We start from the raw sequence: 13,588 nt of genomic DNA on the forward strand, positions 1-13,588 counted from the left end.
GCTTTTATTTGTTACAGCCTGTGTCATTTGAATGGGAAAATTAGCACAATACACCATGGAATTGGGAAAAATAGTGTGATAAACCATGAAATTGGAAAAAAGTATGCATTATAAATATGATTATAGGAACTACCTAATTTACAGGCAAAAGCTTTTTTTGATACCGTAATTACTCTATGTTTTCGGACACTCTAAGTTTTCTGACGCCCCTTTATTTTGCAAAAATAATTATTTTTTTCGTGACTCTTTATTTTCAGACACACGAGTTTTCGTCTATAATTAATGTCTCTAAGTTTTCGGACTGTATATTTTACAGCGCTATTTTACCAAATTTCGGTTCTGTTTTCGATATCTAATGACACTTCGATCATGGGGTTTTACAACCAGATTAACATCATAAAACATGGCAGGTGCATGCCTGAGGGCAACATTACATTACATTTGCGTTATTGGCTAAATAACCTTGAAAACCGGCATTGAACAATGGTTTCGCCCGATAGCATAAGCATTATGACAATTACCAGGGGTAGTGCAAATTAACAGTTCAATTATCTACCACAATGGTACTACCCCTTCTCAGTAAAATAACTGTGACAAATACTAAATGCTTCAAAGTGTGATGCACCCTATTGCAAGTTTTACGAACAATTGAAGGTGTTAGACAACAACTATCGAAAATGAACAAACAAAGAATTTATAGTTTGTTTTTTTATTGCGTTTATAACAGGTTCATACTAGCGAGTATCGGTACATCATATTCTCATCTTTGAAATCGTTGGTCAAAGTACAACCTTGTAGTAACTTTCTGTTAAATAAATTAAGCATTTAAAATGCAATGAAAACATATATAACTGTAATTTATATTATACAGCATGGTATATTACCGGTAGTCGTTGATACAATTGACGCTATTTTCGGACACTTCAATTTTCGACTCTAAGTTTTCAGACACCTTTTTTTGTGTGAATATATTTCGTATCTAAGTTTTCAGACACGAACATAATTAATTATTTTTAAATGTCTGTAAACATAGAGTTATTACGGTAACCATGTTTTTTTTGTAAATATATGGACATAATTGTGTTCAAAATATTAAAGTTGTTTCAATAATAAACTAATGCATCCAAAAAATTCAATCTTCAAATGAGTAACATGTTCCTAGCTTTAAGATCTAGCATCTTATAATTTTGTGTGTTTTCTAGCCGCAGGAATTTAAAACTGGTTCGATGGCTGCGGTATAGTGGATATTGTGTCTGCTAAGTCACTGGGAGGCCTCTGTATTGATCCCTTATATGGGAGCGTTCTTTAGAACACCTTAAAGACACTATATAAGTACTGGTTCTACCCAGGAAACAGTTTGTTTCATCAAATGTCTCAATTCAACTTAAGCTTGCTAAAGCAGTTGATTTAAGCATACACTTTTTTAACATATTCAAAATAATGTGACGTGTCAAATCAATTTTGGTTGACAGTATTTTTATTATATTATCAATGCATAATTATGTGCAATAGATAGACAGCATACTTGTTTTGCAATTAAAATAGTTCATAAATACAGGTATCTTGCAAGGTTCTAATTTTCTTTTGCAAACTATTGGCCAATAGTTTTTATTTTGTCGCCACTAAAACACTAGCCATTTTGTAGTAATTCATAAATCAGAGTGTAAACTGCATACACTTAATTTGTAGCTGTATAGTTAAAATTTGAATGCAAATAAACATAATGTTATATCATCCATGTTTTTTTATTTAAACATTCAAATAACACATACAATAAAACATAGATTATCAGTAATCATATGAGCTTATTTATATGTCAATCATTGTCTTTCTTGGCTAAGACTCTAGCAGAAGCATGTACATGATGTTAGTACATGTATATATATATATTCAGTACATATATAAAAAGGTATGAGGTATAGTGTGGAGATACAAAAGACTTCACATCACATAAAATAATAGTTACATAATAAGTAATACTAAAACACTGTCATCAACTTACATGAATATTTACATATATGAAATTTCAATGTGATTTTATCTATTGAAAAACTGTGGAATCAATGAAGTAACATTTTATTGCCTTTAACCAAATTTACAATGCCGGTTTTTTACTAGTGCATAAAACATTTATCATGGAACAATAAGAAACAACCAATTGATTAATTACACTTGAATAGAAAGGAAATCATATTAATGGCATTATGCATTAACTAAACAAACTTTTTCCTACTGTTTAGAATTACACTATCTTATTAAGAATGATCACAACAGGTACTTAGTGCTTTTACATACTTGTGGTAAGTTTTGTATTAGATCTACTAGTTTGATATGTATTGGCAGACACTCGTCTATATACAGAACCTTCATATTTCTTCAGCATAATTGCCTTCAAAATGTTTATTATACAACCCTTTGACGATGTTTGCACATCTGATCGTATAATGCCATAGCTGATTTTTGTTTATAGATAGACAGATATAGACTTTTCAAAGTTCTATAAAAGTTCACACACATTCCATCCAAGTAAATCAACAGAACCAATAAAGAAGATCACCACAGCTAATAACTGTGTGTATAGCTTGGAAACGTTGATAGAATCCCTCCTTTGTTGATTTCTGGAAACCAAAACTGTCAGTGTTGCTCAATAGAAGGGCTTGTGTGAAGCCCAGCTCTTGCCTTGGCAGAACAGCTTCTAAAAAACGGAAAACCAACAAATATCTTAAAATTTGATAAATGATGCACAATTTATAAATGTCTCGGTTTTGTTTTTGATTTCAAATTTGGGGGATTTGTTACAAAAGATTTTGGTACGAAAATCCAACGGTATTAGATTTTGTGGTTTAAGGCCTTAACTTAATATAGTGATAGTAATATATTTTGGGATATCCGCCAGTTGCGAGCAGACGCGGTGTAAATACATTTAAAATAAGCTAAAAGACTAAAAAGTTAAATCAGAGTAACGTTACATTTTGTGAATAAATGTGTTTCTGATGGATAACAACCACAACTCACCAGAATATTGCCCATGATCACATGTAAAAACTGCTGTCTGAGAGCGAATGGAAAATGCGTCACGAATTCTGACAAGTAAACACTGGACGCTGTATGCTCAGTGGTAAGCTCCCCTTAAAATTTGAGAGCTTGAAATCAACGCCGATGTTCATGAATTCAGCGAATCAATTGTTTAAACAGTTTTATTTATTGATTTGTGAGGATAATAATAACATTAAGATGTTGAATTTATAGAATGAAATAAATTTGCAACTAAACAAACGGAGGCGAACATGGACAAGATAAGTATACAAGGGAGGTAATTGCATCGCGAAAACATATGTCGCGTGTCAATTTTTTTTCAGATGCATCCCTTGTCTTTTTTTTTGGTCTAAATTTCCATATGTATGAACGGTCAACGCCCGCTACGCAGGCTTTTGCCCGTATAAGTAACATAATTAAAATTGTTTTTAAGTGCATGTTCAGGGGGTTTTCTAGCCATTTCGGGACAACCAGTCTGGTCAAATTGGGATTGTTTTAATTGATATAAGTGTCAAATTTTGGAAAAAAAATTCGTGAAAAGGACTTAATTAAAGTTATATATTTTGAAGGATGTTTAAATAAAAAGTTGAGATCTAGAGTTAAGAAATCATAAGAGACTTCTTTCTTAAAAAATATTATTTTTAAATTGGGCTTTTGTTGTGAAATTTTGGTCAGCTTTTTGGAAAACAACGTTGATTTTTGCGATTGGGAAGCAGCCGAAAATAGGCGGTAATTTTTAGCAAAAAAAAATCACTGTACATAGTGTATGTATCATGATTAATTTCCAAAAATTGATTATCTTTTTTTAGCATATTTAGAAATGTGCAATACTCTACTTTGTTGAGTGCAAAAGCTTACACGTTTTAGTGAACTGTCAAAGTCTTCAAAACTTTGATAAATACAATAATTGTTCAAGCACGCCATATCACGCAAGTTGTTTTAATTTATTACTTTTTTTCCATCCAAAATAGTAGGACAAGCCATGCAAAACCTGTTGTTGATGTAATTCCTGTTTTCTAGTCTATTCAAGAGGAAATGGAGAATGTAGCACGAGACAGGGGTGGATCAGATAACCATGGTCATCGTGGAAACCAGCCTCGACCCAGGGTCCCTACTGACCTGCGTGCCAGTCACAATGCTTCTGTCAGGTAAACAGTCATAAAGAATATGTAAGGTAAACAGTAAACTTTCCTATTTTAGGTAAACACTAATGCCAATGGCATGTTAACAGTCATCCTGTTAGGTAAACAGTAATGTTTCTGTCAGGTAAACAGTAATGTCTCTGTCAGGTAAAAAACATGGGTTTTTTATCTGATTTTGGGGAAAGGGCCTGGCCTTTTTTGAGGGGAAAAAATCACGCGAAATGCCAGAATATGGGGGAAAAAATCATGCGAAACGCAGTGATGTCTCTGTCCGCTAAACAGTGATGTCTCAGTCAGGTAAACAGTAATGCCTCTGATGTAAACAGTAATGCCTCTATCAGGTAAACAGTAATGCCTCTATCAGGTTAACAGTAATGTCTCTATCAGGTAAACAGTAATGCCCATGTAAGGTAAGCAGTTATGCCTCTATCAGGTAAACAGTAATGTCTCTATCAGGTAAACAGTAATGCCTCTATCAGGTAAACAGTAATGTCTCTATCAGGTAAACGGTAATGCCTCTGAGGTAAACAGTAATGTCTCAGTCAGGTAAACAGTAATGCCTCTATCAGGTAAACAGTAATGTCTCTATCAGGTAAACCATAATGCGTCTGTCAGGTAAACAGTTATGCCTCTATCAGGTTATTAGTAATGTCTCTATCAGGTAAACAGTAATGTCTCTATCAGGTAAACAGTAATGCCTCTATCAGGTAAACAGTAATGTCTCTATCAGGTAAACAGTAATATCTCTATCAGGTAAACAATAATGCCTCTGAGGTAAACAGTAATGTCTCTGTCAGGTAAACAGTAATTTCTCTGTTAGGTAAACAGTAATGTCTCTATCAGGTAAACAGTAATGTCTCTATCAGGTAAACAGTAATGTCTCTATCAGGTAAACAATAATGCCTCTGAGGTAAACAGTAATATCTCAGTCAGGTAAGCAGTAATGCCTCTATCAGGTAAACAGTAATGTCTCTTTCAGGTAAACAATAATGCGTCTGGCAGGTAAACAGTTATGCCTCTATTAGGTAAACAGTAATGTCTGTATCAGGTAAACAGTAATGTCTGTATCAGTTAAACAGTAATGCCTCTATCAGGTAAACAGTAATGTCTCTATCAGATAAACAGTAATGCCTCTGAGGTAAACAGTAATGTCTCTGTCAGGTAAATAGACATTTCTCTGTTAGGTAATCATTAATGTCTCTATCATGTAAACAGGAATGTCTCTGTCAGTTAAACAGTTATGCCTCTATCAGGTAAACAGTAATGTCTCTATCAGGTAAACAGTAATGCCTCTATCAAGAAAACAGTAATGTCTATCAGGTAAACAGGAATGTCCCAGTCAGGTAAACAGTAATGTCTCCATCAGGTAAACAATAATATCTCTATCAGGTAAACAGGAATGTCTCAGTCAGATAAACAGGAATGTCTCAGTCAGGTAGACAGTAATGTCTCTATCAGGTAAACAGTAATGCCTCTATCAGGTAAACAGTATTGTCTCTGTCAGGTAAACAGTAATGTCTCTCCTCAGGTTAACAGTTATCTCTCAGTCAGGTGAACAGAAATGTCCCTATCAGGTAAACAATAAGTACTCTGTCAGGTAAACAGTAATGGTTATATCAGGTAAACAGTTATGTCTCTATCAGGTAAACAGTAATGTCTCTATCAGGTAAATAGTAATGTCTCTATCAGGTAAACAGTAATGCCTCAGTCAGGTAAACAGTAATGCCTCTGTCAGGTAAACAGTTTTGCCTCTATCAGGTAAACAGTAATGTCTCTATCAGGTAAACAGTAATGCCTCTATCAGGTGAACAGGAATGTCTCAGTCAGGTGGACAGTTTTGCCTCTATCAGGTAAACAGTAATGTCTCTATCAGGTAAGCAGTAATGCCTCCATCAGGCAAACAGGATTGTCTCAGTCAGGTAGACAGGTATGCCTCTATCAGGTTAACAGTAATGTCTCTATCAGGTTAACAGTAATGCCTCTATCAGGTAAACAGTAATGCCTCAGTCAGGTAGACAGTAATGTCTCTGTCAGGTAACCAGTAATGCCTCTGAGGTAAACAGTAATATCTCAGTCAGGTAAACAGTAATGCCTCTATCAGGTAAACAGTAATGTCTCTATCAGGTAAACCATAATGTGTCTGTCAGGTAAACAGTTATGCCTCTATCAGATAAACAGTAATGTCTCTATCAGGTAAACAGTAATGTCTCTATCAGGTAAACAGTAATGCCTCTATCAGGTAAACAGTAATGTCTCAGTCAGGTAAACAGTAATGTCTCTATCAGGTAAACAGTAATGCCTCTGAGGCAAACAGTAATGTCTCTGTCAGGTAAACAGTAATTTCTCTGTTAGGAAAACAGTAATGCCTCTATCAGGTAAACAGTAATGTCTCTATCAGGTAAACAGTAATGTCTCTATCAGGTAAACAGTAATGCCTCTGAGATAAACAGTAATGTCTCAGTCAGGTAAGCAGTAATGCCTCTATCAGGTAAACAGTAATGTCTCTTTCAGGTAAACAATAATGCGTCTGTCAGGTAAACAGTTATGCCTCTATCAGGTAAACAGTAATGTCTCTATCAGGTAAACAGTAATGTCTGTATCAGGTAAACAGTAATGCCTCTATCAGGTAAACAGTAATGTCTCTATCAGGTAAACAGTAATGTCTCTATAAGGTAAACAGTAATGCCTCTGAGGTAAACAGTAATGTCTCTGTCAGGTAAACAGACATTTCTCTGTTAGGTAAACAGTAATGTCTCTATCATGTAAACAGGAATGTCTCTGTCAGTTAAACAGTTATGCCTCTATCAGGTAAACAGTAATGTCTCTATCAGGTAAACAGTAATGCCTCTATCAGGTAAATAGTAATGTCTATCAGGTAAACAGGAATGTCCCAGTCAGGTAAACAGTAATGTCTCCATCAGGTAAACAGTTATATCTCTTTCAGGTAAACAGGAATGTCTCAGTCAGGTTAACAGGAATGTCTCAGTCAGGTCAACAGTAATGTCTCTATCAGGTAAACAGTAATGCCTCTATCAGGTAAACAGTATTGTCTCTGTCAGGTAAACAGTAATGTCTCTATCAGGTAAACAGTAATCTCTCAGTCAGGTAAACAGAAATTTCCCTATCAGGTAAACAATAAGTACTCTGTCAGGTAAACAGTAATGGTTATATCAGGTAAACAGTAATGTCTCTATCAGGTAAACAGTAATGTCTCTATCAGGTAAACAGTAATGTCTCTATCAGGTAAACAGTTATGCCTCAGTCAGGTAAACAGTAATGCCTTCTGTCAGGTAAACAGTTTTGCCTCTATCAGGTAAACAGTAATGTCTCTATCAGGTAAACAGTAATGCCTCTATCAGGTAAACAGGAATGTCTCAGTCAGGTAGACAGGTATGCCTCTATCAGGTTAACAGTAATGTCTCTCTCAGGTTAACAGTAATGCATCTATCAGGTAAACAGTAATGCCATAGTCAGGTAAACAGTAATGTCTCTATCAGGTAAACAGTAATCTCTCAGTCAGGTAAACAGAAATGTCCCTATCAGGTAAACAATAAGTACTCTGTCAGGTAAACAGTGTAACATAACGCACACAAAACGCACATTTGGGGCATTGTTGGATTTATATAATGATCGAAATTTGTACCACATTTCATACAATCTTAAATAGGCAGCCATCTGGATCAACAAATCATTAGCCTCGGGTTATAATTACCGGACACGAATATTTGCTTACCGTATGTGCCAATCTTCGGTCATTTCCGTATGTATTCGTTAGGTGTCCGTTGCATACGTATATTTAGGTTGCAGACACGTGACCTAACAAACGGCTAATCAGAATTGTACATGTAGACACGTGACGTTACACAGCCAATCAGAATTGTACACATAACAATTATCAAAGCTTTCGTTGTTTATATCTATATTTATAGACAGTCTTACTTGAACGGCCGAGGATATACAAGTCGCATTATTGCTGGCTTTCGCGGAATGGGCCCGTTGCGGGCTTCGCATGTATCTTGTATTTGAAAAACATTTTGGAAACGTTGTGTTGTGTTAATAAGCAGAAATAAAACGCAAAGAAATCAGAAATGAACTTTGTTGGTTACTGTGTATTATCAACGAACAATACGCAATTACGCTACACAGTACATTTTATGGAGCCGTGTACCATGGATACGACCGAAGTACGATCACAAGTGCGATCACGTGCCGAAAAAATGAAAACATCACAACCACAACGCGACATGAATTCAGGTCAGTTGTTTAAAACAATTATGGCAAACTTGGAGAGGGAATTTCAAAATTTATAAAGTAGAAAATGAAAGTAAAAGGCGTCATGACAACGAAATTTTTAAGAATTGTTTTAAAGAATTTTATGTAGTTAGATGTTAAAATAATATTGTTGATAATAAATTATGTACGAACAAATTTTACAAGTATCAAAATCATACAGTTTTTCATTGATCTGTAGTTTTTCTAAAATATAGGGAAATTAAGAATAAAATAAATAAAAAAGAAAGTAATTTAAATTTACAGAATTTTCTGAGTTATAGAAATAATGAAATTAGAGGCGAACAAATCATTGAGAATATTTAAAGAATTTTGAATAAATTGTGTATGATTATAATATAGATTGTATACGAACGTGCGTTTTTTTGCGCACAAATCCATTTTAAATTGTTGGTATTTTTTGTAAAGTTCCATTTAATTAAAACGTACAAGGAAATAATAATATCTTATATAGTTTTGTTTATTATTTTAATAAAGAAACTTTGGCGGTGGTTTTATTTATGAATATAATAGAAAAAAACTCGGAAATGATACAAATATTCAAAGAATTTACCTAGTATTTTACATTGGCAGAATTAAGAATTTAGGAATTTAGATTATTTAAGACAGTTTTGTTTATTATTTTAATAAAGAAAATAAGGCGGGTTTTGTTTATTAGAATGATAAAGAAAATTAAAGAGGACGAATAGATAAAATTATTGGAAAATTTAAAAATAGTTTTCCGAATTGTAAAAGAAAGAAAATAGGAAAATAAGAAAAATAATGTTGATTGCGAATATGAATAAGGCAGACACACAAAAAAATATTATGTAAATATGTATATACGTCATTGTGTTGATGCAAATATATGTAGGATATCGGTAATATTGAAGGTCTTGAGTAATTTTAAGTAAAAATTTAATGCGATCTGACGCGTATAGCGCAGTTAAAATATAACGATATGTACGCATTAAATTTCTAATATAATTGTTTAAGGGTTACAATTATATTTTATGAGCACGGCTGACTGATCAGCGTTCGGACATACCGAGCCCGAGGTTCTGATAACCTTAGCGTCCTCATGAGTTAGAGAATTTATCCCTGTGCCATCGAAGCAAATTACGCTATGGACAGAAGATGCGATGTCGCATAAGAATTATTTGAGTAGTTCGATTAGGAGCAAAGACCTGAATTTTGAAGTGTACCGATACGTGTTCTTATATTATGAATGCATATATATTAAAGTCTGCCTTGTCATATTTGCACATTTTTACAAGTGCACAGGTCAAACATGTCAATAAATCTATGCCCAACGGCAAAACTATAGTGATAAAGACGAGGTTTATGAAACCATGATATGAACAGGTACGTCTATCATTACCCATTACTCTAGGTCAATAAAGTGGCGCGCGCCTGTCAAAAATTTACCGGCTGCACGTGCGTAAAATGATTATGCCTAAGGCGGTACACAAGTCATATTAAGTAAATGGCTTGTCAGATGTCAAACTGTCATGTACTTATCCGAAGTATGTTTTGAGGAATTGACTAATATTTTTCGTTGTAAAGAGTTTATTTTTTTAAATAAGATATCACAGTAAGTTGTCATGACGATATTTAACAATAACTAAGGGAATATTTATAAATGTTTGCCATGATTTTGAATAACTGATACTTGTATCACCACGACGCAGATAAAAATATCGAGATTTGAAGACAACGCCGAAGAAAAGCGTCTTCGCGAGACAACGCCTATCCACAACGAATAGAAGAAACAAACAACATAATTAGAATGGAACATCACGGCGTTTACTCTCAAAGTGAATACCTGGTTCTATCGCTAAAAGAAGACCAACGCCAGAAGATTTCGAATGACAACAAGTGACGCAACACTGGACACAATACTTGTGACGTTAAACACTATAGAGTAGATGCAGCCGTTCAACTGTTTGACGTGCGTAGATAACGAATTTGGAATGATACTTCCGAGGCCTAAGACATCAAGGAGAACACTGCTATAGTTAATACCTCGTGAGCATTATGGCCAATAGAAGATCTTAATGTCCCGAGAGAAACGAAGACGCTGGGACCATCAACAAACGTACAAACGACAACGAAAACAACAACGACGATGAATACAACGGAAACGACAATCGACGACGCAAGTTAAACATCGGAAAGCAGAGCTGAATTAACAAACGCATTCCAATCGCCACGGACGAACCTACAATCGACTTATCTTCATGACGGCGGCAATGACTTCAATGAAACATCGTATTCGCCGCGAGCTACAACTTCAAGACAACATGGACGACACCAGATGTACAGATGGCCAACGATCAACAGATGATGTTCTACACAACATTTTGATTGACATTTAAATTGTATAACAATTACTAATGTTATTTATTTCAGCAGAGATGCTTGTCAAGGAAATCATATTGTTATCCGCATATTTTCCATCATTTGAGTGTGTTTATATGAATGTAGTTTTTTTTTTTTAATTAGTAATTCAATAGTAAAATTTTAAAAGATTTTTTTAAATCATAAAATATAAAAAAATCAAATTAAGGGGGAAAGTTGTGTAACATAACGCACACAAAACGCACATTTGGGGCATTGTTGGATTTATATAATGATCGAAATTTGTACCACATTTCATACAATCTTAAATAGGCAGCCATCTGGATCAACAAATCATTAGCCTCGGGTTATAATTACCGGACACGAATATTTGCTTACCGTATGTGCCAATCTTCGGTCATTTCCGTATGTATTCGTTAGGTGTCCGTTGCATACGTATATTTAGGTTGCAGACACGTGACCTAACAAACGGCTAATCAGAATTGTACATGTAGACACGTGACGTTACACAGCCAATCAGAATTGTACACATAACAATTATCAAAGCTTTCGTTGTTTATATCTATATTTATAGTGTACGCATTAAATTTCTAATATAATTGTTTAAGGGTTACAATTATATTTTATGAGCACGGCTGACTGATCAGCGTTCGGACATACCGAGCCCGAGGTTCTGAAAACCTTAGCGTCCTCATGAGTAAGAGAATTTATCCCTGTGCCATCGAAGCAAATTACGCTATGGACAGAAGATGCGATGTCGCATGAGAATTATTTGAGTAGTTCGATTAGGAGCAAAGACCTGAATTTTGAAGTATACCGATACGTGTTCTTATATTATGAATGCATATATATAAAAGTCTGCCTTGTCATATTTGCACATTTTTACAAGTGCACAGGTCAAACATGTCAATAAATCTATGCCCAACGGCAAAACTATAGTGATAAAGATGACGTTTATGAAACCATGATATGAACAGGTACGTCTATCATTACCCATTACTCTAGGTAAATAAAGTGGCGCGCGCCTGTCAAAAATTTACTGGCTGCACGTGCGTAAAATGATTATGCCTAAGGCGGTACACAAGTCATATTAAGTAAATGATTAGCCGTTTGTTAGGTCACGTGTCTGCAACCTAAATATACGTATGCAACGGACACCTAACGAATACATACGGAAATGACCGAAGATTGGCACATACGGTAAGCAAATATTCGTGTCCGGTAATTATAACCCGAGGCTAATGATTTGTTGATCCAGATGGCTGCCTATTTAAGATTGTATGAAATGTGGTACAAATTTCGATCATTATATAAATCCAACAATGCCCCAAATGTGCGTTTTGTGTGCGTTATGTTACAACAGTAATGGTTATATCAGGTAAACAGTAATGTCTCTATCAGGTAAACAGTAATGTCTCTATCAGGTAAACAGTAATGTCTCTATCAGGTAAACAGTTATGCCTCAGTCAGGTAAACAGTAATGCCCTCTGTCAGGTAAACAGTTTTGCCTCTATCAGGTAAACAGTAATGTCTCTATCAGGTAAACAGTAATGCGTCTATCAGGTAAACAGGAATGTCTCAGTCAGGTGGACAGTTTTGCCTCTATCAGGTAAACATTAATGTCCCTATCAGGTAAACAGTAATGCCTCCATCAGATAAACAGGAATGTCTCAGTCAGGTAGACAGGTATGCCTCTATCTGGTTAACAGTAATGTCTCTCTCAGGTTAACAGTAATGCATCTATCAGGTAAACAGTAATGCCATAGTCAGGTAGACAGTAATGTCTCTATCAGGTAAACAGAAATGTCTCTGTTAGGTAAACAGAAATGTCCCTATCAGGTAAACAATAAGTACTCTGTCAGGTAAACAGTAATGGTTATATCAGGTAAACAGTAATGTCTCTATCAGGTAAACAGTAATGTCTCTATCAGGTAAACAGTAATGTCTCTATCAGGTAAACAGTTATGCCTCAGTCAGGTAAACAGTAATGCCCTCTGTCAGGTAAACAGTTTTGCCTCTATCAGGTAAACAGTAATGTCTCTATCAGGTAAACAGTAATGCCTCTATCAGGTAAACAGGAATGTCTCAGTCAGGTGGACAGTTTTGCCTCTATCAGGTAAACATTAATGTCCCTATCAGGTAAACAGTAATGCCTCCATCAGATAAACAGGAATGTCTCAGTCAGGTAGACAGGTATGCCTCTATCAGGTTAACAGTAATGTCTCTCTCAGGTTAGCAGTAATGCATCTATCAGGTAAACAGTAATGCCATAGTCAGGTAGACAGTAATGTCTCTGTCAGGTAAACAGAAATGTCTCAGTCAGGTAATACAAATGTCTTAGTCAGGTTAACAGTAATGCCTCTGTCAGGTAAACAGTAATGTCTCTGTCAGATAAACAGTAATATCACTTGTGATGTAAACAGTATTGCATCTCAGGTAAACAGAAATGTCTCTGTTAGGTTAACAGCAATGCCTCTGTCAGATAAACAGTAATGTCTCTATCAGGTAAACAGTAATGTCTCTATCAGGTAAACAGTAATGTCTCTGAGGTAAACAGTAATGTCTCTATCAGATAAACAGTAATGCCTGTATCAGGTAAACAGTAATGCCTCTATCAGGTAAACAGTTTTGCCTCTATCAGGTAAACAGTAATGTCTCTATCAGGTAAACAGTAATGCCTCTATCAGGTAAACAGGAATGTCTCAGTCAGGTAGACAGGTATGCCTCTATCAGGTTAACAGTAATGTCTCTCTCAGGTTAACAGTAATGCATCTATCAGG

The 13,588-nt window shown here is 35.2% G+C and overlaps 1 protein-coding gene across 1 annotated transcript in view; it reads left to right on the top strand.

The window, feature by feature from the left end:
- The window catches only part of LOC127857652 (uncharacterized), a 33,400-nt gene that overhangs the window by 633 nt on the left and 19,179 nt on the right, over window positions 1-13,588 (top strand). Inside the window, exon 2 of the mRNA XM_052394228.1 lies at window positions 4,057-4,184. Coding sequence (XP_052250188.1) covers window positions 4,057-4,184 — 128 coding nt within the window. The remainder of the gene's footprint in view (window positions 1-4,056; window positions 4,185-13,588) is intronic.

Source organism: Dreissena polymorpha, chromosome 14 (assembly GCF_020536995.1).
Source record: "Dreissena polymorpha isolate Duluth1 chromosome 14, UMN_Dpol_1.0, whole genome shotgun sequence".
In the NCBI taxonomy this organism is placed as follows: Eukaryota; Metazoa; Mollusca; class Bivalvia; order Myida; family Dreissenidae; genus Dreissena; species Dreissena polymorpha.